This window comes from Natator depressus, chromosome 15, assembly GCF_965152275.1.
Source record: "Natator depressus isolate rNatDep1 chromosome 15, rNatDep2.hap1, whole genome shotgun sequence".
Classification (NCBI taxonomy): Eukaryota; Metazoa; Chordata; order Testudines; family Cheloniidae; genus Natator; species Natator depressus.
Window position 1 is genome coordinate 17,987,809 of NC_134248.1, and position 23,968 is coordinate 18,011,776.

General features: G+C 44.0%; 1 protein-coding gene across 7 annotated transcripts in view; it reads right to left on the reverse strand.

The window, feature by feature from the left end:
- Positions 1 to 23,968, reverse strand: part of FBRSL1 (fibrosin like 1) — a 740,088-nt gene that overhangs the window by 519,968 nt on the left and 196,152 nt on the right. For all 7 annotated transcript variants that reach the window (XM_074972522.1, XM_074972528.1, XM_074972526.1 and 4 more), the window contains exon 2: positions 9,033 to 9,233. In XM_074972522.1, the coding sequence (XP_074828623.1) occupies positions 9,033 to 9,233 (201 nt within the window). The remainder of the gene's footprint in view (positions 1 to 9,032; positions 9,234 to 23,968) is intronic.

Below are 23,968 nucleotides of genomic sequence, written 5' to 3' on the forward strand. Positions count from 1 at the left end.
TGGAAACATTCCAAATTTTGAATATATTCTAACCTGAGTGTCCTGGATACATGCCAATTCACATAACCGCACTGTGCCTCCTTAGATTAGTTTCCAGTGGATATGGCTTCTCCTCACCACCCACACTATTTGTCCTGATGTGTAGTGTAACAGAAATCTGTTAAAACAGTTCCTACATTCCACAGAAGAGGTGGCTCCATCTCAGCGACAGATGAAGTTGTCCACTGTGTACTTTACGGTGATATTAGAAACCTGAATTGCTTAAGGTTTGTAATGCACTTAGAGATATATCAGACAAGCAAAGCCTTACCATCTAGCTCTCTCTTTCTAATGTACAGTAGGGTTATCCACCACACCGACTTCAAGAATCTTTAAAACCACTGGGTAAACTCTTTTAAAGTAACAGCACATCTTTATATTAGCCAGATTTGAGTTGGAAAATAAACACACAGTATTTATTTACAATGGATTTTTTTTTAAACTGCTGCCACCGCTGTGCTATGCCCATTGTTTCCCTACACTTCGATGCAGAAAACAAAGTGCATAACCAGGACTTAAAGCAGACTTTTAACTTAGTTCCTAACAGTGCAAACAGACTGCTATTGATTGAAATGAGGCTGATTTTAGGCCTTGGAGTAGCAAACCTAATGACTAAATACTGTATTGCCCATTTCAGTACTTTGTGCTGGGCCTCCCCAGTGGTTCCGCAGGCAGCTGTGAACTCTCCGTATTCACAGATTACTATGAGAGAATAAGGGAAGACCATCTGTGTCTTCATAGTGTAGCAGCTCTCAGCCTGAACTAAGGACCACCAATGAAAATCCCCCTGTGACAGGGTCCCCTGCTCTGTATCCTCATTAAGGGCTTTGAAGCCAATGGGACTGTTCACATGCTTAAGCGCAAACATGGTCAGTCTTTTGCTGCACTGGGGTCAGAGTACTCAGCACCTTACAGAACCAATCCCTAAGTGCTTTTTCGTCTGCTTGGCACAAGCTTAAGGGAATCACGGTTGCAAACTCAGTCAACAACCCTGGATATTTCCAGGCATCTTAACCAAAGTGTAAAATCGTTCTTTTGCTAATAAGTATCCAATTAATGGTGTAACTCAAAGTAATCACATATGCATATTAAAAGATTTGCTGCCAACTAGCTTTAAGCCCAAAATTTAGATTTATATACTTACAACCAAAAAAAGACCAAAAAGTGGACCTGATTTTAGAAGCTCTAATAATACAAACAGAAATGTTTGATTAAAAGAGGCTACCAGAACAGTTTTTCATTTGTTTTGTTTTTAAATGTTCTGTGAAAACAAATGCCAGAATCTGCTAAAGAAAAAGGTGAAACCACCAAGAAACTGATCTGTCTAATTTCTCTGTTCAAATGCAGTGAAATGAAGAAAAAACAAAATAAAACACACCAACATTCTGTGCTGTATGGGTTGTTAATTATATTCTTAATTTTTATCAACAATACAAAAAGGGGTAGGGAATAAAGTCTGAGCACAAAGCATATTGTCAACACAATTTTTATCTGACCATTTGATCTGTTTGCATGTATCATGTCAGAGGCCTGGTGGTGATACAGAGAGTCTTTCACCTCTAGGTGTTCTGTTCAAATCTATGCCAAGTGAGTTGTGACTAGAAGTGGCTATTGTCTCATGGCTATTTAGTGGCCTATCAATTAATGTGCATGGGATACTAAGGTGATGAGCACTACAAAAAGCCAGTAAGTCGGGGTGGCCAACCTGAGCCTGAGAAGGAGCCAGAATTTACCCATGTACATTACCAAAGAGCCACAGTAATACATCAGGTTTCAGAGTAGCAGCCGTGTTAGTCTGTATTCGCAAAAAGAAAAGGAGTACTAGTGGCACCTTAGAGATTAACCAATTTATTTGAGCATAAGCTTTCATGAGCTACAGCTCACTTCATCAATACATCAGCAGCCCCCCCCCCATAAGCTCCCCCCACTCCCGGCGCCTCCCACCCACCGACAGCCCTGCCAGTCAGCGCCTCTCCCTCCCTCCCTCCTGCACCTCCTGATCAGCTGTTTTGTGGGGTGCAGGAGGCTCTGTGGGGGAGGAGCGAGGGCAGGGCAGGCTCAGGGGAGAAGGCGGGAAGGGATGGAGTGGGAGGCAGGGCCTGTGGCAGAGCCAGGGGTTGAGCAGTGAGCTACCCCCCCCCCCCCCCGGCACACTGGAAAGTTGGTGCCTGTACAAGGAGCTGCATATTAACTTCTGAAGAGCCGCATGTGGCTCTGGAGCCACAGGTTGGCCACCCCTGCTGTAAGTAATTTAAACAAGCAAGTAAACAAAAATACACGTGAAACTCGTTTGGAGATTCCAACCCAGCAAGAGCCCCTATGACAACCTGCACTAATTATCAGACTCCAACGAGAAACTGGTGAGCTTGAATTAATATACAAACTAGATACCATTACCTTGGGTTTGAAAAGAGACTGGGAGTGTCTGGGGTCATTACACACATTGAATCTATTTCCCCATATTAAGTATCCTCACACCTTCTTGTCAACTGTCTAAATGGGCCATCTTGATCATCACTACAAAAGTTTTTTTCTCCTGCTGATAATAGCTCATGTTAATTAATTAGCCTCTTTCAGTTTGTATGGCAACTTCTACCTTCTCTCTCTGTGTGTGTGTGTGTTTTTTATATATTTATTTTCTTACTATATGTTCCATGCTATGCATCCGATGACGTGAGCTGTTGCCCACGAAAGCTTATGCTCTAATAAATTTGGTAGTCTCTAAGGTGCCACAAGTACTCCTGTTCTTTTTGCGGATACAGACTAACATGACTGCTACTCTGAAACCTGTAATTATCATACTAGTTCTGCGATCTCATTGCACATCGACTAGGACATGGAGACTAACTCCTTTCCCCCGCAGGTCCCCAAAAGACAGGGTTCAGTCCCACTGGTGGCTCTGCACTCTCATATGCCACACTGCATCTCGTCCGTGGACAATGGGGATTTCAGCTTTCTAAATGGTCCCAACCCAGCACCACTCATAAGCACTGCACTACACCCACATCAAAGATGTTAATGACACCTCTTTTTCTCTAGTCAGCCTCTTGTGACGCCTTCTCACCTTGGGACCTTTCAATGGTGGGAGTAAAAGAGAAGGAAGAGATGAAAAATGGTAATCTCCATGCTGAATGGCTGCTTGCTGTAGAGTATCCCATTGTCACTACAGCAGTATATAAACAAACATGTTCAACACAATACGCTACTTCTGACTTGCCTGGCCTCAGCGCTTGTGGCTAGCTCACTTTTAGCAGCACCAACTCTTTTCTATTAACTTGTTTTTGGCAGCATGATGCAGTAGCACAAAAGACCAGCACAACTCTGGGCTGCATACAGAGTGCCACCGGGTCACAATGCTTGGTGCAACAGCAGCTACATTAACTGCACTCATTTCTGGGCACCTCATTTCCAGACAGAGACTAGCAAGATGGAAGGATTTCAGCAGAAAAAGAAAGCAGCAAAAATGGTCAGAGGGGTGGACAGATGGATTTAGAAGGAAAAGAGAGACATATACACAGTTTGACTAAGGGACAGCTAAGGAGATGATAGAATAAAAGTCTTTTAGGGCAGTGCAAGGGGTTATAACCTACACTAACAAAACACAAAATAAAGATGGACCGTTTTCAGGAATATCAGGAATCTTTCTTAGAAGATCTCTCTTCTCTTGGGTTATGGAACAGCCTCTCAAGATTCATAGATATTAAGGTCAGAAGGGACCATCATGATCATCTAGTCCGACCTCCTGCACAGCGCAGGCCACAGAATCTCACCCACCCACTCTTGCGATAAACCTCTCACCTACGTCTGAGCTATTGAAGTCCTCAAATCGTGGTTTAAAGACTTCAAGGTGCAGAGAATCCTCCAGCAAGTGACCCGTGCCCCATGCTACAGAGGAAAACAAAAAACCCCCAGGGCCTCTTCCAATCTGCCCTGAAGGAAAATTCCTTCCTGACCCCAAATATGGCGATCAGCTGAACCCTGAGCATATGGGCAAGACTCACCAGCCAGATACCCAGGAAAGAATTCTCTGTAGTAACAGCAGCAACGGTGACCACGTTCCTCATACTTCATCGAATCTCATTTTAAAATATAGCGTAGGGGATGCACCGGCCCTTGCAGAGGGATGGGCTAGACGGCTTAACAGATTTTATTAATTTCCAGCGTCTTTGGTTGTAGTGCAGAGCACTTCCCCAAACCCATGAACAGGGATACAGATGGTCTGAGAGAGAGGAGAGGCTGGGAGGAAAAGGAAATAGAAACAAGTCGTCTTTTTTGTGGGTGGGACTGTCTTTATCCAGCTTTTGGGGAAGAAGGTGCTGCTGTGTGAGGGTTCTAGCCCCATTCAAAGTCTGTTGTATTTTTGGACAATCCCTCATTTCTTTAGATATCCCAGATCTTCATCATCACCATTCAGAGAGCAAAAGTTCTGACACAGCTGTCTTAAACCAACATGGTGATTCATCATCCCTGCTATGAATGCAGTAGCAAAAAAAGTCGCCGGGGAGGGGGTGGGGGCGGGGAGAAGGCGACAGAGCAGAATAGAACAAACCCTCAGCCATGTAAATCTTTGGTTAATTACCCCTATGTCATACAAAATGCCCACAATGCCCTGCATTCTCTCTATATGGTTACTGCAGGATGTAAAACTTTTAAACCACTTCACACATGGTTGGAGCAGTGGTCTGGAAAAGCTAGATTGTCTCTACCAGCCCCCTTTTCTCCATATCCCAAAGTGAAAAAAGAACAAAATAATCAGAGGTAAATAGGAATTCGGACATTTTCTTTGCTGAAAAAAGAGTGACGTATTAATCTAATTTCCTAAACAAACCAGACAACCTGGCACTCAAATCAGCTTACCACTTTGCACCTCTCTACAAGGATTAGCAGAGTGCCATAATTATAATGTCCAATTTGATTTATTAAAGGAGGCTTCACAGAAAGGATGACAATTCAATAGCTTAGCAGAGAGAAGGGATGAGAGAGAGCATGAGGGTTCAAGCAGACCAGCAGTGTCTTTAATTGTATTGATGCATGTTTTTATTTGTGTTATAGTAAATTTACCAAATTAGGGATGAGCACAGACTGGAACCTCAGATCCTAACCATCCTAAAAACATGGGAAAATGTAGATCAAGCCCATTATTTCTAGAGTGGACTTGAAACATAACAGCCCTGAGCTTGGAGGATATTAGACCTGGGTGTGAATGTCATGGCTATAAAAATCGTGCAAAAAAAGAAAGCGGGGTTATAAAAAAAAAAGCATAATTGAATATAAATTTCAAAAAGCTTGTGCTAAGGGAGAAATGGTTTTACTTGTTACACCTGAGCAAAGCATAGTTCATCTAATCGAGTCATTAACAACCAAGAAGAATACAGATGATATCTGCAATAAGCACTTATCTCTATAGACTTAAATACTGGTGTGCACCATATTGAGAATACACTGAACTCTGAACATGACTTGCTCTAAAAGGCCAATTGTGTTTAATGGGTCATTCATCACAGGTTTTGTTTTACTCTCTCCGTGTAACCTCCCTGCCCGCTACAGAAGCTTGTTACATCTATCTACAGAGAAGCAGAAGAGACTATGCAGAAAATGAACCAAGAAAAGATGTAGGAATGATTGGGGGGGGGCGTGGGGGAAAATATAAGAGATGATAGTGTTCAAAAACCAGTCAGAGAACACTTCAACCTCCCTGGTCACTCAATTACAGACCTAACAGTCGCAATACTCCAACAAAAAAACCTTCCAAAACAGACTCCAATGAGAAACGGCAGAATTGGAATTAATTTGCAAACTGGACACCATTAAATTAGGCTTGAATAAAGACTGGGTGTGGATGGGTCATTACACAAAGTAAAAACTATTTCCCCATGCTAATTTTCCCTCTACTGTTATTCACACCTTCTTAACAACTGTTGGAAATAAGCCACCCTGATATCACTACAAACGTTTTTTTCCTCCTGCTGATAGTAGCCCACGTTAATCGATTAGTCTTCTTATAGTTGGTATGGCAACACCCATTTTTTCATGTTCTCTGTGTTTATATATCTTCCTATGTAATTTCCACTGCATGCATCCGATGAAGTGGGTTTTAGCCCACGAAAGCTTATGCCCAAATAAATTTGTTCGTCTCTAAGGTGTCACAAGTACTCCCCGTTCTTTTTAATATCAGTGGTAATCACGTTAGCCAGAAGAAAATGCAGTTAACTTTTGATATGTCTTCATTATTCATGATGTACTGAGGGAAATTAAGTATTAGACAAATTCAGGCAGCAGAATGTAATTACTCAAACTGGAATTTGGCCAGGACACCAGGGTCTTTTACCCTTGTGGTTGCTAGGAAAGTGCCACGAGAGCCTTAGGGACCACAAGGGTTGGAAACTTTGGTTTTACATTTCATCTGAAAGATGGCAACTCCAGCAGTACATTCTCCAGTACATCGTGCTGGGGCATTGGTTCATTACTGACTCAGAGGGATGTGTGATACCTACTGAATCACTAGCCTCGCTCCCTGCAGCATTTTGGATAAATGCCTAGTAGATTTCATGTATGAGTGAATTTACCTAAACAGCAAAGAACTGATAGAATTTTAGCTTACGTCTCAAAGAACAGTCTGGTTTATGCAGTTTTAACCCGCAAGTTAATATTTTCTAAGCTGCCACCCAAATGAATGTTTAGCAGAAACATCTCTGCAGCATTAATATGGTTAGATTGAAGAGACCAGTAAAAGAGAGCTAGCTTTGGCCATAATCACACAGTTTTTGCACTCCTTTTCTACAAACATCTGAACAAAGTGTTTTAATGGCACAAATATTCACAGAAAGCAGATTTCAAATGTAAAATGCACGTATCTGTGGAAAATGAAGTTTAAATTCACACATGTTGAGCATTTGCACTGGACATGACTGAACGCTTACCCAGCTGGGGAATCAAAACAATACTATGTGATTAATCTGAGCAATCATAAATAAGTCACTCAGCTCAAATTTTATATATCACATACTGAATGAATCCTGGAAACAAAGTGTTTGTGATAACTTCGGAGAGTTTTCAAAATCTGCAAAAAACCCAAAACCATTGCCAATGTGACTGGAGGAAACTGATTTGCAACCAAAATGTCCACAAGCAGAAAAATGAAGCTAGATTTATCAGATAAGTCATTTGTTGTGAGTATTTTCCTGATCCCTAATAGCAATACATTTTTTAAATCAAAACATAAAAAGAAAAGATGCCAGAGTAATTAACCATCAGAACAGATTGCAAGGTAAACTCTCTGTCACTAAGGCCATGTCTACACTAGCATTTATGTCGGCAAAACTCTTGTCACCCAGGGGTGTGAAAAAACACACACCCAACCCCGAGTTGAGCTGGTTTTATTATGTAAACACAGGAGAGCTCTGTCCCATCAGAACAACACGGCTACATAAGCTGTACCAATACAACTGTGCTGCTGTAAGCTTGTAAGTGTAGGCATGACCTTAGAGTCTAACTCAAGATTTGGTGCAGTGTCTTTCTAAAAGATATGCTCAAGTTCAACCACAAGTTATTTGGCTCAATGCAGAAATCACTGGATAAAGTTCCATGGCATGCGTAATGCGGGAGATCAGATTCCATGACCATAATGATCCCTTCTGGCCTTATAAATCTATAATTCAATTAAAAATACTTACAATGACCACAGAACATAAACTTTTGTTGTCATCTGAGACGCATGCAAAATCGCCACCCATAGAAAGGAAGGCTTGTCCTACTTATTTGAATAAGCTCCTTTCTCTGGAGTACTATGCAGTACAGCTGCAAATACTTTTCCACTGCACAATTACTTCTTAGCTTGGTAAGGACAAATATGTTGGTCAACCTGCTAATTTCCATTTGGTGCTAGGTAACAGGTACTTAGCAAGTGCTTGCTCTTAGATATACTCTGCTATGCTATGCCGATTTCAGGCCTCCAACAAATCTCCCAGTTGAGCTGCAGTAAGTGATAAATGGCCTGCCAACCCCTTGTGCCTTTCCCTCTTACCTCCCTGGCTATAAAAACACATACACAAGCTGGTTCAGACAAGAGCTTTTGAGGCCATGTTCCTCATGCTAGTGGCATTCAGAGTGACGACGACAGCTAGACCACCACTACAGAGTGTATTAATGCATTGCCTGGTTTCAAATGCACAAGGGACCTGTATCGACAAGGGAAGGAAGGGACAAACCCTTTCTTCTGTCTCTATTTTCATTTCTTAACTCCTATAATGCTCCCCTCAGTCTTAATTCACTGTTTGACAGAGTGCAGAGGAACTTGGCTCATGATGTGCACGTTGGTGTCACGTTTGCTAAGCCCCAGATATGCATTAACAACCTTGCATTCCCCAGTCCTAGGCACCAGTGGAGATGACAGTTGGATCACACCAATGGAGATGACTGGATCACAGCCTAACATGTACACTGCGTTTGTATCACTTACTGCGTGAGTTACCACACTGTCCTGGAGATGCAGAACTACAGGGCAGTTTGCTCCTTCCTAAGATGATTGCCTCTCTCTCTGCGCACTTGTTTTTTCATTTTAACCAATGGAATTTCCTACCACTCCTGTCTACTCACTTGACCAGAATTCACACAGGAGACATTACAACGCCCAGTACAATTAGCCAGGAGATTTTCAAACAGACGCATTAACAGCTTCCACCCAGCAGAAAGAAGACAACAGCCTATACTAGGACAGGTTTCAGAGTAGCAGCCGTGTTAGTCTGTATTCGCAAAAAGAAAAGGAGGACTTGTGGCACCTTAGAGACTAACCAATTTATTTGAGCATAAGCTTTCGTGAGCTACAGCTTACTTCATCGGATGCATAGTTTGTTTATTGCATCCGATGAAGTAAGCTGTAGCTCACAAAAGCTTATGCTCAAATAAATTGGTTAGTCTCTAAGGTGCCACAAGTCCTCCTTTTCTTTTTGCGATACTAGGACACAGTCACTTCAGAGGCAAAAGAATTCCCCTACCTGCTTGGATATCTTCAAGGGGTGTTTCTTCTTCACCCTCTCTTTGCCTCGTTCAGTCTCTCTCTCAGAGCTCCCGGCATCATTATTATGGCCATTTTCACTGGGCTCAGCGGACACGTAGTTTTCAGATTCTCGTGGTTTCTTTCCTGGATGCCTCTCCCATTTTTCCTTTCGCTCCTGAGGCTTTAATGACATGTCCTTCTGTGGAGAGGAAAAAAATAAAGAGTAAAACCTTTACGCTCTTTGCAGTAGGACTAGAATGTACTATATGTTTGCACAGCACCTAGCACAATGGGTTCCAACCTGTCCTTAGGTTCTAAAGCAATCTAAATGATAAATAAAAAAATTAAATAAAATACGACTTTGAGAGAGAAGCTGAAAATGAGCAATCTATTCCTATGCAATACAAACAAATATTAGACTCAAGTGGGATGAATTTTCTCCAGGCTATGTGGGAAACAACTTCAGAGAACTAGTTATGACAACGGGTTCACTTCTGACTAATTCAAAAGCCACACTTCACTTATAAGCACCCAAACATCTAAACATCTCAGAAGCAAGCTCTGTAAGGTTTGCTTGGCACTAACGGTTCTGTATCATAGCCAGTGATGTATTAACCTCTGAATTGAATAAGGCATAGAGGCCCTGATTTAGAAAAGCATCCTTGTTGGGCAAAAGAAGTTTACCAAATGCGTATGCGCTTTCCTGAATAGGGATGCTTAAGTCAAAAGGATTTAAGTGTGTGGTTCAAGTTAAGCAAGTGCGTAAGTGCCTCCTTGAATCAGGGCCAGAATGCACTGAAGGTAAAACACTGAAGACACTGGTATGGTGTGTAATAAAACAAAGTTAACATAGAAATATTGAGAGCGGAGAAAAGGATACATTATAGTACATTTGTGAAGAACATAATTTAGTGGGGTTAAAGAAAAAGGCACCTTAAAGAATGGAATAAAATTGATTATTGGAAAAAAAAATACGCAAAACACACATGGAAAAATGTACGGCAAAGAACTGGCTATTACAAAAAACAACATACAAAAATACTCTATAGTTATGGCTATCTAATTCTAGACAGCTAGATTTCTGCCACACCTTTTGTGAAACCAAAACGTGTTAGTCTCTAAGGTGCCACAAGTACTCCTTGTTCTTTAAACTCTCTCAAATGCTTTGCAGACTCACCATCCCGATCAATTTTTCATATGAGCTAACTGAATCAGATTAGGAGATGTATTAAAACCTCTACTAATCAAGCCAAAACTTGTCAACTTCAGACAGTTAAACTTGGCTTCTTTTTAAATCCGCAGGCCACCCCTTCTGACTCAGTCACAATCACTTCATCAACATTCATACCCTGTGTGAATGGAGTTCACAATAGCGCACCCATTCATTTTGGCATACACACACCTTCAATGCAGCAAGAGTTACATCAGCCTCCTATGTGTCGAAACCCAAAGCACCACACCAAAGGATGCGCTGGGAATTGGAACAAAATGCCCTGCTGGCTGCTCCATACTATTTTTTCCCTCCTTTAATTTGCAGATTGGGCTTCTAAGTATGCATCATGCTGTTTCCATTTCAAATCATTCACCACTTACAGTTTTCTTTCCTTCTGCAGTTAGATGATGTACTGACATTCTAGTGAAATGCATAAATGTATGAGTTTGAATCTGGTTCATAACATCAACAAAAAGTGGGGGAAGGGACCAGTAAGACAACTAATTTTCTATCCTCAGCTAAGTCGACACTCAATTGTTACGCACACAGCCAAATCCACTGTATAGTTTAGCATAAGGTTGTTTAAGGGGCTAGCAGCATCTCCTTCACACACACACACACGCTATAGAGCGCATTGTAAAGAATCAGCAATGTCCCTTAGAAGTGCAGAGCAAAATGGACTATGGTTCTGCTTGCTAAACCTGTAAGTAGGAAGAGAGCCCCAGGAAAATGGTTGCTCTCTGTAAATGTTAGAATTAGGAACTTATCTGCCGTTTTCAGTTTGAAGATCTCTCTCTAAAGCAACAGTTTGTGGTGCAACTTAGAAAAGGTCACAGCCTCCCACTTGCTGGGATGTTGCTGAGACAGAAATAGACTTTTTAAGCTCTGATAACTAATCAGAAAGTAATGTAACTGGAAATTACATTGCCCTGCTAGTTAACTGATGCTCAAAGAGCCATGTAAAATATTAGAAACAAAAGTCACTGGAAACGTGTCTGGTTCCAACTTTTAGTATGAATTTGTGGGGAGATTTTCTAAGGCACTAATGGCACTGCCATTAGAACCTTCAGATCATATTCACTGACAAGTTCTGTTAGGTTTACAAAACTTTCCCGTACACACAGACTGGTGTCATGAATGGTTTCATGCAACGTTCACTGCTTGGAAATGCAGAGTTTTGTTCCATCACAGAAGTGAGAGTGAAATGAATTCAGGGGATGCCATCACAACTGGATCAAAGCCAAAGAAATAATACATTTGCTTCTAGCGCCCCTAGCCTCAAAATATTTTACAAACATTAATGAATTAAGACGCACAACGCCCTGTGATGAAGGTTATTACTTGTATTTTCCTCATAAGGAAACTGAGTCTTAAAGGGAGTGAGTGGCTTGCCCAAAGTCTCAGAGCACATGCGGCAGAGCCAAGGATAGATCTCAGACCTCTCAGCCACAAGCCAGGACTACAAGTCCACTCTTCCTCCCTGAGGATATTTGAACATAACCTGGGAAGTGAAACTGTGTGCAAAGGATTGTGGAATTTGGGTCACAGGACCATTTTCAGCTATTGTGCGTCACAGAACATAAACAATAAGGGGTTGGGGGGGGGAGGTGCCCATGGAGACCTGAGGGATCCCCATCTCTGCCTCCCCCCAACCCCCTCTGCCCCACTGCATCCCAGCTTACCAGCCCCCAATGAGGAGGGGTCTCTGTCCCTCATAGCACAACCTTTATTCTCCCCTACCCGTCAGACTGGAGAGAGCTGGTGGGTGTCCTTTCTTTCTCACCCACTTGGCCCAGGTACATGGGGGAGGCAGCACATCATCCTTGCCTGGTTTGCAACTGGCCAGAGGAAAGCTGGATTCTGTCCCTGTGCTGGCTGAGTCTCGCACTGTGTTTGTGCTGGTAAGTAGAGAGCTCTTATCTCTCCTCAGCAGCCTCACAGAGGAAGCACTGCTCGAGATCAGCCTTCTCTTCCACCATTGCTTCTCCTGTGCGCCTTGTAAAGGAGGGGCCTGCCCAGCGATAACCTTTCCCCCAGGGTTCACAATGCACAGGCTGAGAAACCCTGCTGCATAGGAAGACACAAGCCCTGTCCAGAAGAGTATATCATTTATTTAAGTAAGGCTGCGTATGCATCCGTGCTTGAGTGTAGGTGATTTTTGCCATGGGCGGCCCGTAATAGAAGCTGGGGGAGGCTAACCTCCCCAAACCTCACCCCGGCCAATTTGAAGCCTCCAGAAAAATCTCCCCCCACCATGGTGCTGGGGCCACGGCAGGGGCACAGAGCTTTTCCAGTCTCAGGGCTGCAGCGGGGCGGAAAGGAGTGAGCAGGGGCGAGGCCTCGGGAGAAGAGGCGGAACAGGGGCGGGACAGAACGGGGGTGGGGCCATGGGCAGAACGGGGCAGGGCTGTGTGGGAAGGGGTGGAATAGGGTGGCACCGTGGTCCTGGCTGGGGCTGAGAGCTCGATCCCGGCTGATGCTGAGCTCTCAGCCCCACTCTGTGGCCCTGACTGAGCTCTCAAACCCCGACCCCAACCACGGCCATGGGGCGGGGGCTGGGAGCAGTGAGCAAGAGCGGGGTCTTGGCTGGAAGAGCCAGGGCAGGGGGCTAGCCTCACCCACCGCCCATGATTCTCACAAAGCCTGGGTGCATACCTAAGGTACACTGGATCACTGCAATGGACTCTATGCAAAGATGGACTTTCATTCAACTGCTAGTAAGCAGTGCTTCTTGGTGGCTCCAGCACACAATACCAATGTTCCATGATCTGTAGTGGAGGCCTGTGGACTTCTGGATTGAATTTCAGGTGCTGGCTTGGATCCATAATATGGTTCCTCAATGGCTCGGGACATTCCCACCTGAGAAGCTACCTCTCACCTTGTGCCACACTGCAGCCACAAGGAGAGGGAGCTGGTGACAAAACTTTACCCACACATGGCTCTTGGTTTTGGAACCAGATCCTTCCTCCCGCGTCTAAAAGAGCCCATGTCTATTAACCTTCATGCCGTGCTGCAAGGTGCATCTATTTGCTCTGGCTGTTGCAGAGAGACATCTTGATGGGGTTCAGGGCTACCTGAGGGAGGAGTGTTCTGTCGGGGAGTGAGTTTTCTGGTCATCATTGGGGGGTGGGGGGTGGAGGAAGTAACCTATTTACTATTGTTCCTGTAAATGTGTGTGAGGGGTGCTGAGGGGTTTGGATTCTATATAAATCTACATACCTATATAGGGTAATGCTTCACCGTACATGCCACTTTATTATAGCCTTTTGACAATTAAATGGAGGGGGGCAAACACACTGGAGATTTATGCACAGCTGACACCATGTTCTCTGTTTGATTAGGAAAGAACAATCAGCCCTAGAGGTCCTTGGCTCTGAAACTCACATCCACAGCTTTCCGCTGGCCAGAGTTATCACTGCATGTTTGCTCAACCCAGGCTCAAACTTTCCCTTAATCCTCCTAGTTTATCCTGCACTTTGAGATTTCAGAGAGTGTAAGACAGGCGGGGGTGGGAATATCCGTCACATGAGAGGACTCTCTGGGAGCCGGAGAAGTAAAAGCAACACAGTTAGAGGAAAAACATCCAGCATGCTGTGGTAGAGAAGACAGAATGATATTTTAGTTTTAACGAAATAGAAATGCCCTTACCTTCCAAAGGGCATTTAACATTACTAGGGCCTGGTCTATGCTGCAAAGTTTTGGCAGCATAGCTATGGTGGCTGGGGAGGGGGGGGAGGAGAGAAACACTTTTCTAGAGGCATAGCTAATGTTGTTTCGGGGAGGTGGTGAAGCTATGCTGGCAGAAGAATTCCATCTGCCAGCTTTCACTGCATCTACACAAGGGAGCTGCCAGGATAACTATACTGGCCAAGGTTCTATAGCGTAGAAAAGCCCTTGCTTTCATACATGGCAAAGTTAAAGTCCTGCATGGTTCACCTAACTCTGAGGTAGAGATGGGAGAAGGTTGCAAATATTAAAAAGCAAAGCCAATAGCTAATTACATTCCATTATCCTCAGAATGCCCCTCTCCTCCAATTCCTAAGGTAACGGTTCCCAAACTTTTTGACTGCACAACCCCATTTTGAGAAGAATTGATTCCCACCACCCTAAAACGACATCACTAGACTCATGGCTACAGGCTGAATCAAATGCTGTGCCTCCACCGGCCTCCTACAAAAATATGTGCTTTACGAAATGTCCTCCTCCACACTGCATGGCCTCAGACGTATGGTGCATGGCCTTTTGTAGAGGAGGTCTGGATGTGTTTGAATTTGGGTTGTCTATTCAATTGGGATCACGACCCACCTAATGATGACATGACCCCATTTGAGGTTGAGACCCACAGTTTGGGAACCACTTCCTTAAGAGATCACATAGGCACATTTATTAAAAGGGAAGGGGGCCTGCCGGATCTCTCTCCACCATCACCTCCCAGGCTGTGCATTACAGCGGCTATCGCTTTGGCTGGGGAACATGGAACGCTGGCTCCAGTGGTCAAAGAGGGATGACTTGAGAGAAATGTGAAAAACTGCTCCCTTCTATGACTGAGTCTCTTTGTGTCTAGACAGCGTCCCCACAGCCCGGCAGAGCAGGGAGCAAAGGACTGGTCCCCAGCCTTAAGCACCACGCGCCCTTCTGTGAGGGATGTCACTCAACTAGTCGGCGAGTCTGTCAGGTCTGTTTTTGAAAAATCCTGGAGAACTACTGGTCCCCAGATATGAATTATATCACTCTCTCTCTTAGGTATTTCTAATGCTGCTATCTCTGTGGAAACTAAGCACTGAATTACAACATACACTGCATGTTACTCATTATTGTTATGACTTAGTATTTATGAGTTTTCTAAGTGTAGAGAGCACTATACAAATGCATAGAAGATGAGGTCCCTACCAAGAGAAGCCTACAATCCATTTCAGATGGATAAAAGTAATACAGGAGCTATCCATTCAAATGGAAAATATTGGCAAGGAGATTTACATGAGGCTATATGAAAGAAGGGCCCTTGGCAGACAAGGCGGGAGAGACTGTTCCAAGAACAGCCGCCAACATAAAAGATGATGTGAAGCCAACAGGGAGAGGAGATGAAGGGAGTTAATAAGGACAGAGCAAGGGGGAGGAAAGTAGGGTATGAGGGGGAGGTAACTAAAACAGAGATTTAGGCTGGAGTGTGATTATGTAGAGCCTTGAAGTTGGGGACAATGAGTGGGAGCTTGGTGTGATAAGAGAAGAACACGAATGAAGAGAATTAAGATGAAAGTAATATGTTTAGAGCAGTAAGAGAGGAAGAGATTTTTGAAAGCCTTACTTTGGACAGACTGCAGGGGTAGGGAAGTCAGTGAGGAGGGAGGACACAATAGTTAAGGTATGACCAAGGCAGGGAGTTAGGCATAGCAACAGCTCATCAAAAAGCTGATTGAGCAAGGATCAGGCTGTCTACACCTGCAGAGTTTTTGTGCAGTCATTTTCAACGGTGATAGGGAACCGGTGAAAGAAAAGCACTGGTTTGCGTACTCATTTCATTCCTCAGGCGTCAGAGAGTGTTTACATTTGCAGCACTTCCATCCATGATGAGAGCAGCGCACTGAGGGCAGCTTTCCCACAGTGCAGCTCTCTCCATTTTTGACGATGGGTCTTGTGGGAAGGGAGGGCACGGGGTGATCGCGGGGCATCCTGGGTCCCTGCACAGCCTCCTCTCCCCAAACACTGATCAGCTCCGGTAGCTCAGCATTGCTCCAAGCAGGGGATCATTTGCTCCGTGGAGCAGTCATTGTCACCTGGCCAGACGATAAGTGAGCACTTGCACATCACCACAAAAGCATCACTGGTAAGAGCTGTACGCCTCTCGTGGAGGTGGTTTTCTTTTTGCAATGAAATTTCTGAGTTTCACTGCAAAAAGTCATTGGCAAATGTAGATGCTCCCAAGTTTTTTGTGCAATGCCCTCAGACTCACAAATCTCAAAACCCCATCAGGACAATTTGGGAGGCAGACTGTTGGACTCTCCAGCCGCAGGTTTGGGGAGGGCGGAGGGCAGGGAGTTCTCACCTTTCCTAAACACATTTGTTTGTTTTACTTTCCTGCCCTCTCTTCTCCCCTACTGTGAAACTGACAAAGTGTAACTCAAACCTTTGGCCTTTCAGCCAGCGCAACTAAAGCTTTAAAGAAGAGTAGCCTGTATTTGAAAAGGCTTTCACACTTTGACCCTCAATTCAGGCAATGCAATCAATATCAATTAAAATGAATGCAAGTAAAATCCTTGCTTGTTTAACCCTAGACTACAATTCCACCCTGCCAGACGACATAGTCCAGACTAATTTAGGTATTACTTTCTGTGTGTGAGGTTGGCTCTGATCCTGTCAAATGTCTGGCTCAAGAATAAGAGGACTGCCTGATAGACAACCTTGGAAAGGTTAAGCCATTTGAAGCTGCCAGTGGTTTGCAGGTTTATGATGCATGTTTTAGCTTAAAAACCATAGAAATCAGCATAATGAAAATAGTCATATTTATTACCAGAGACTGGGTTCCTATTTACCAGTGGAAATCTGAAGAGCAAACTATCATGTACTCTCAATGAACCGCCTTGTGTTGCGTCTTCTGCATATATGCAGTCTCCAAGCACACCCCTAGCAGATTAGCATGCCACTGCAGTCTCCTGCCTCATGCCCTGCAGATTCCTGGAAATAATTCAGTCACAGGCAAGGTCTTGGAAACAGTATTCCCCCTCCCCTGGGGCCTAAATAGCATTCAGCTCCTCAAAATGCCCCTTTCCACTCACCCCTCAGGTGGACGGTTCACAGTTGTCCGCCTTGGGACCGTGGTCTGTCGACTCTTCCCTCAGGTTCAAGGGTTTCACAGCGCTCCTGCCTGGGGCTGTGCCCTGGCTGAGTTCTCCCTCTCAGGCCTGGTCTACGCCTAAAACGTAGGTCGACTTAGCTACCTTGTGGGGTGTGAAAACCGTCGTCAGTCGCTGTAACAAGCGTCTACAGCGTATAGCTGCATTGCTGCAACTGTGAGCCCTGACAGTGCAGAGAGAGCCTCAGCAGCTGGCCCTCCCTTGACTGGGGTTGGGGCCTCCCGTTTAGTTACTCACCCTGTCAACCAGTTACTCTCTTCACACTGCCCCGGTGGTTCTAACAACCCCCAACACAGAAGAGAGGGGGGACTCGCCCAGCCCGCTCTATCAGACTCCTGGTCCCGGGAGGAATTGGGTCAGGATTTTCCTATACCTCCCTCCTCCGGCCATCGACTATTCCCCAGGACTATCTTCCTCTCTCCCAATGGCTACTTCAGTCATTACTTTATTTTATTTTTGCTTCATCTGCTTGCCCTGGACACATGGAATAGCGTAACTGGCCTCTCAAGCTACCTCCTATGGCCTTAAAGGGCCAATACCCATTACATTTGCCAAGAATCAACCCCTTTCCTGCTGACAATGAAGACGTGCCAGGAACGTGCCGCAGCTATGAAGGCATTTTTTTGCCTCATGGAAATGGTACCTTCCAGGCAAAACAGACAAGATAATGTAGTTTAAGAAGTTCAATATAGCAGTTCAATAAACTTTTCTTTATAACTGGCCTGAACTGGCAATATTTATTAAATTTGTGCAAGTGTCTCCAAATTAATCCACAGATTTGGTCTGGCCTATTCTATCCAGATTCTTATACCACACACCTGACCCTTGTGTTTGAGTATCTATTAGTAGTTCATTAATCATGTGGCGGGCATTTGTCACAAATGCTTCTTTTTTTGTTTTCTCTATTCTTCTCTGGCTAAGCAGAATAGCTTGTGGCATTACCAAGTACCTGAAACTAAAAGAATTATTTTTTCTTAAATACAAGTAACTTCTGTGGAAGATAAACATCAAACCCATCTCTGCAGCAGTAACTGTATTTGTTGTATAACTTCTGCTCATGTGTATGTGTGCACAAGGGAGTTTTTGCCCATATTTTGGCACAAATATTCCTAAAAATCACCCACTGATGAGATGGCTGAAAAATCCATTGAACCCACATTCTGCAGGTCCCTCAAGACAGGAAACAATTTCTCACAATGCGGGGGAGGGTGCATTTTTTTCCCCTTCCTTTTGATTCCCTGCAGGATTTCAGAGCCTGTGAATGCCTCACTGCAAGGAATTGCACACGTCTTCCCTGCTACCTACTGACAGGCACACCATACAGCTATTAAAACTCCCACAGGTGCTTGCTGTCCATCAGAAAGGAAATGATCCCATTTTAAGCCATCAGTAATTCCTCTAGTGATGGCAGTAAATGCCCAACGAGCACTCACAGAATTACTGTCAGTGGAAAGTGTGTCAGAGAGCAAGGGAGCTTAAATGATTGAAGGGAAGCCAGGGCACCATTTTCAGGTAGATGAAATGAGGCATATTGTGAGACCAGCCTGCCTAGCTTTCACAGTCTACAGAGTGCTGAAAGAGATCTCCATTCACCAGGCACCACAAGGCCAACCTGCTCAGTTTCCACAATAAAAACATGTTTGGGACAGTGCTGCTTTCAGCCAGCACCGTGAGATCAGCCTGCCTGGTTTATGGGGCGTATAAAGGATGCACAGACGAGCCTGTGTTGGTTGACAGTGCCTGCTTCAACTCATTTCAGCTGCACTGCCATTTTGTACGAACTCTGAGAATGAAGAGCGCGCTCCCTGGGGCGCTGATGAGAGGAGGTGGGATTTTATTTCTGCGTGAATCCAGCCCTTGTGGAAAAATGCCCAGTCAGCAGCCTTGAAGGACAATTCCACAAGGTAGGCACAGCCACGGCAGGAGCATGGCAAGCTTCCCCCACAGCGCCCCATCAACTTGCCATAGAGAGACCATCTTCAGCAACGAGAAGGTGGTTCGTTTGCCATGGTCTATTCATTTGCAGGCAAGAGTGTCAATTGTGATTATGGTCTTGTCCACTGAAAACTGGACAGAAGCCATCAACTCATATCATGTAGACCACAGATCATCAGATGGTAACTTTCTGTCCCTACTGACCATGCACCAACAATCTAAATGCTCTATATATTCCATTATCAACACCTCTGAGCCACCATCCATTCCTCTCCTCTGCCCCTCACCATTCACCTCCCTTCTGTACATTAATAATAGTTTGTGCTCTAGTCCAGTGCTACTCAGTGGTGGTCCGTGGACCGGTGCCGGTCCGCGCGCATATTGGAAGAAAAAAAATTGCCGGTCTCCCACATCAGATAGCTTGAGAAGCACTGCTCTAGCTGCACCCTTCCTCCTAGCAAAAATTTAGGCCAATGTTTTTATACCTACTCTTGTCCTTTCTACTGCACAGCACTGAATTGGTTCCCACTGAAACAGAGGCTGGCTGTAGGTCTAAAGCCATCATCTCTGCCATCAGCTGTTTTTCTCCCATGTATAGAGCATTGGTGCATGGGATGTATTTGGGTGCAATATCTCTATAAATAGTTGCTAGAATAAATAATCTTCATCCAAATGTTGCCAAATATCCACGTGGTTCCAAAGGACAATTCCAAACACCCTAACAGCCACGTCAGAATGAGTTATCCATTCATATCCCAAACAATCACTGATAAAAGGGAGAAATACACCAGGATAGTCAACAATTTTAATGTATTTTATGTTATAATACACTTAATTCAGGAAGCATAAAGGTCATTAATAGATTGTCACATGTTTGCAGACAGCAGCAATTTCAAACTATGCAATTTTAAAATTGCATGTCAGTCTCTCAACTTCCAGCTGTTATCTCAACATTAGATAAACACAAAGCAAAGGTTACACCATCATTTAAACCAGCTTATGTACTGCATCTGGTAACACAAACCATTTATTAAATTCTAATTACACATATATTACTTTTACAACTCTTATTAAAATACCAGGGAAAACAAGGGCAAAGCCGTTTAAAAAAAAAAAGATCAACAGTTTAGAGAAACTGGCAATCAAGGTTATTCTTTTCAATGTGGCAAATCCGCAGTGAGTTGCTGTTTCTATTCACTTCATCTCAAATCTCCGCTGATTTACGATAGTCTCTCTCAAAACCACAACTGTATCTTGTTAACACCACACCAGCTGGTGCCACATATAGCTTTCAGCCTCAATTTTGTTTAAGTGCTTTATAGAGGCTTAACGTATAGATACTGACGTCTGCTTAAAATGATTGTCTGATTAGAGAATTAAAATGTTTAGCGCCCATCCAATGCACTCGCTGAGGATGCTCTTGTTACAAGCTTTCAGACACAAAACAGACGTAAAAATAAGGACTTCAACTGAAGTCTATGAATTTCTTCAGATGTATAAGTGTGATGATCTCCAATAAATCTTTAGAGGACATCAAGTCAATTTACCCTGGTTTCTATGGATTCATAGATTCTAAGGATAGGATTTTAAGGTTTTTATGATCCTCCAGGCTAACCTCCTGCATAACACAAACCAAGGAACTTAATCCACAATGGCTTTGATTATGGCAGTGGTTCTCAAACTTTTGTACTGGTGACCCCTTTCAAATAGCAAGCCTCTGGGTGTGATTCCCCCCCCCTTATAAATTAAAAATACTTTTTAATATATTTAACACCATAATAAGTGCTGGATACAAAGTGAAGTTTGGGGTGGAGGCTGATAGCTCACGACTCCCCCATGTAATAACCTCATGACCCCCTGATGGGTCCCAACCCCCAGTTTGAGAACCCCTGGATTATGGGAAGTTTTGGAAAGCATTCCAACCAAAGTATAGCCCTATTCAAACACAACAAACACAAAAACAAAAACCACCTGTATCACCAGACTCCCTTTCTCATCCGCAGTCCGGGGAGGTACTGAGAACCAACAACTCCAGGTTATTTATTCTGACTCCAATTGTCAGTTGCACAGCATGTGACTTCAACCAGAGATGAAGCAGCTCAGCCCCAAGAACAGGCTTTGAAGCAGGATAGACCAGCAACATCCTTTTGTACAGGAGAGGTATCCTGCAGTGACAGCAATGCTATCTTGGCAGCGTAATGCCTCTCTAATTCCGAACGCATCCTTTGCCAGAAATGAATTTCACACAGGGAAATTCCATGTTTTAGCATTAAAGAATTTCAGCTGAGAACAGCAAAGCCTAGAGGATTTCCACTGAAATGTGATGGGATTTGGACTCCTTTGAAAACACCACCATCAGTCTCATTTCCATCCCTCTTCCCCCTTTTTCTATGTGAGTGAGAGTGGCAAGCAGAGGGCCGGGGTGGTGCTTTGGGGAGGACATGCTACTGGGGGATCAACAAGAGACACCCCACCCATCTTAACATCTTAGCATACTTGGTCCGGTCAGTTTGTAGCACGCAAGGTGGACAAGAACTAATTAATGGGTATGTTCATTAATGTTCTTGATAGGACTAAAATTAGTGCTCTTCGTGGTTAGCCTTACCAGACATTAAGGAAAGCGCAACCAGCACTACCCTGCAGAATTGTAAACATTTAAGGCTCTAGAGTGGACAAACAACAACAACAAAGCAGCTCCGGAAGGAGGAACATGTGCAGAATCAAAATGATGTGGTTCACTTACCCAAGCATGTAAAATAAGGCCTCAGGCACACTTAGCTGACAGGGGGATAACTGATTGTAGAGAAAGACATTGGCTGAGCAGGTGCAATCAATCACTCCTGCCTGCAATCTCACCAAACCCAGTGTGAACCGTGCCATTTTAATTCTGCTCTGCTGCCTGCTTTTCATAGCAGGGTTTTGGTCTGAGCACAGAGTGCTGAACAGGGGCCTTTGCGAGTAACTGCCTCCGTCTCCTCAACCTGCACCGTTTAAATCATTCGTTTTCCCTTTTGTTCTGTTTTCGATCCCGTAAGTGGTGCTAGCTTTACTAACTGCACTGACAGCCCCCCAACCAGAAAGGAGGACCCTATCTATTTGTTAATCCCTTCTGAAATAATTCCCTAGCAATAAGAGAGTGAGGAGTTACAACATGGAGTTTTCAAAGCCTCAGTGAGGCCAACAGCCCCACACAATGGAGGAAGTCCATCATGTTTTACTTGCCTCACAAGCAACAACTACAATTAAGAATTAGAAAGAAAGAGGTTAAGACAGAACAGATTCAGGTAGGATGATTGGAGAACAGACTTCAGTAGGGAGGGGATCAGTTTCTAAACAGCAGCACCCCAGCTGACAGTAAGCACTTCTCCAAGGGCTAACTCCTTACTCATGCAGATAACCAAAACTATCAAGACCATCTACAATATGGGGCCATCTAGTGGCTCCCAATGTTACAATAATGTGAGCAAAAGAGCCAAGAACTCCTGGGTTCTAATCCCGCTTCTGCCACTGACTCAGTGTGTGCCAAACACTTATCTGCTTTTTACAGACACAGAGGCTAATGGTTGCAGGACACCCAGAGATGCTGTGATAATTAACATCTGTAAAGCGCTTCCAAGGTGAAAAGAACTATCAACATACTTAGTACTGTTTATTAACAAAGGTCTCCCACTGCCATCATACTGGTTATCCACAACCTTTTTTGCTAGTCTATTAATGTGGCACATTACATCTGCACTAAGCAATGTAGCCTCATCTTGTGCATGGCTGATACCTAAATTTGCCTCCCCAGACAGGTTGTCGGAAGAGGATCTATATAAGTGGCACAGCAAGAGCTCTCCTTCCAATCTCCATCTCAGGAGCCTGTTGCTAAGCAACTAAGTGTCTCATATCTGCAATATACATCCTTTGCCACCAGCCCAGAGAGCAGGTTCTGAGTGTATTCCAAATACAGGACCCCTATAGGGTAGAGCTTCTGTTTTGTGTGGATCTTAATAATACTAATAATTTTATGCATAAAGCACTCCCTGCCAAGGAGCTCAGGGAGCCGTATGATGGTAAAGACAGTAAGGTCAAATAAAAGGCAATAATAAGAACAAAAATCTCCACAAACAAACCAAGGGGGAGAGTGGAAAAATTCCACATTCCAGGGCCAAGAGTGACCAAAATGAAGAATACATTTGAAAAAGAAGAGTCGTCCGTCCCCCACCATGTGTGTTTGAAAGGTGAGAAGGAAAAAGGCTGATTTATTTAGTGGGCTCAAGTCCCATAGGTCCGTCTGAGCTAAAGCATGACCACCTGCCAATGTATGGTGCAATGGTGGGTCCCCTAAAGATGGGAAGCCATGAGAAGACAAATACACCCTTTGTGAAGAAACTAAAGAAAAGGTCTCCTCTATGCTGGCAACCAGGGCCGATGCTGTTAAAGGCGTTAAAAAACAGCAAGGCCAACTTAAAAATCAATCCACCCTTTATAGGCAGCCAATTTGGAGAACACAGGGCCAGCATAATAAATCTGCATGAAAAGGAATTCCTCTCTCAGTCTCTCTCCACACCTAATAGATTTCCCATTCAAGCATTAATCTGTTATTCATATAAACGATGAGGTTTCTGGCTTTTAAATTTCATTAGAGAAAGTTTTCCTCTAGCCAAAAAGTAAAGCGGGGGGAGAGCAGGGGAAGACATTTAATAAATAAATAAATAAATAAATAATAATACCTAGCTCTTTTCATTCAGAGATCTAAGAGCGCTTTATAAAGGAGGTCAGCATCATTAACCCAATTTTGCATATGGGGAAACTGAGGCAGACAGATGACCTCAATTGTCCAAGGTCACCCAGCAAGCCAGCTGTGTTCTATTTCTGAGCTTCACTCCCATGTGCTGTTCATTAAGCGACACTGCCTCCCCTACCAAGAAAAAACCCCAGCCGAGCCAGGTA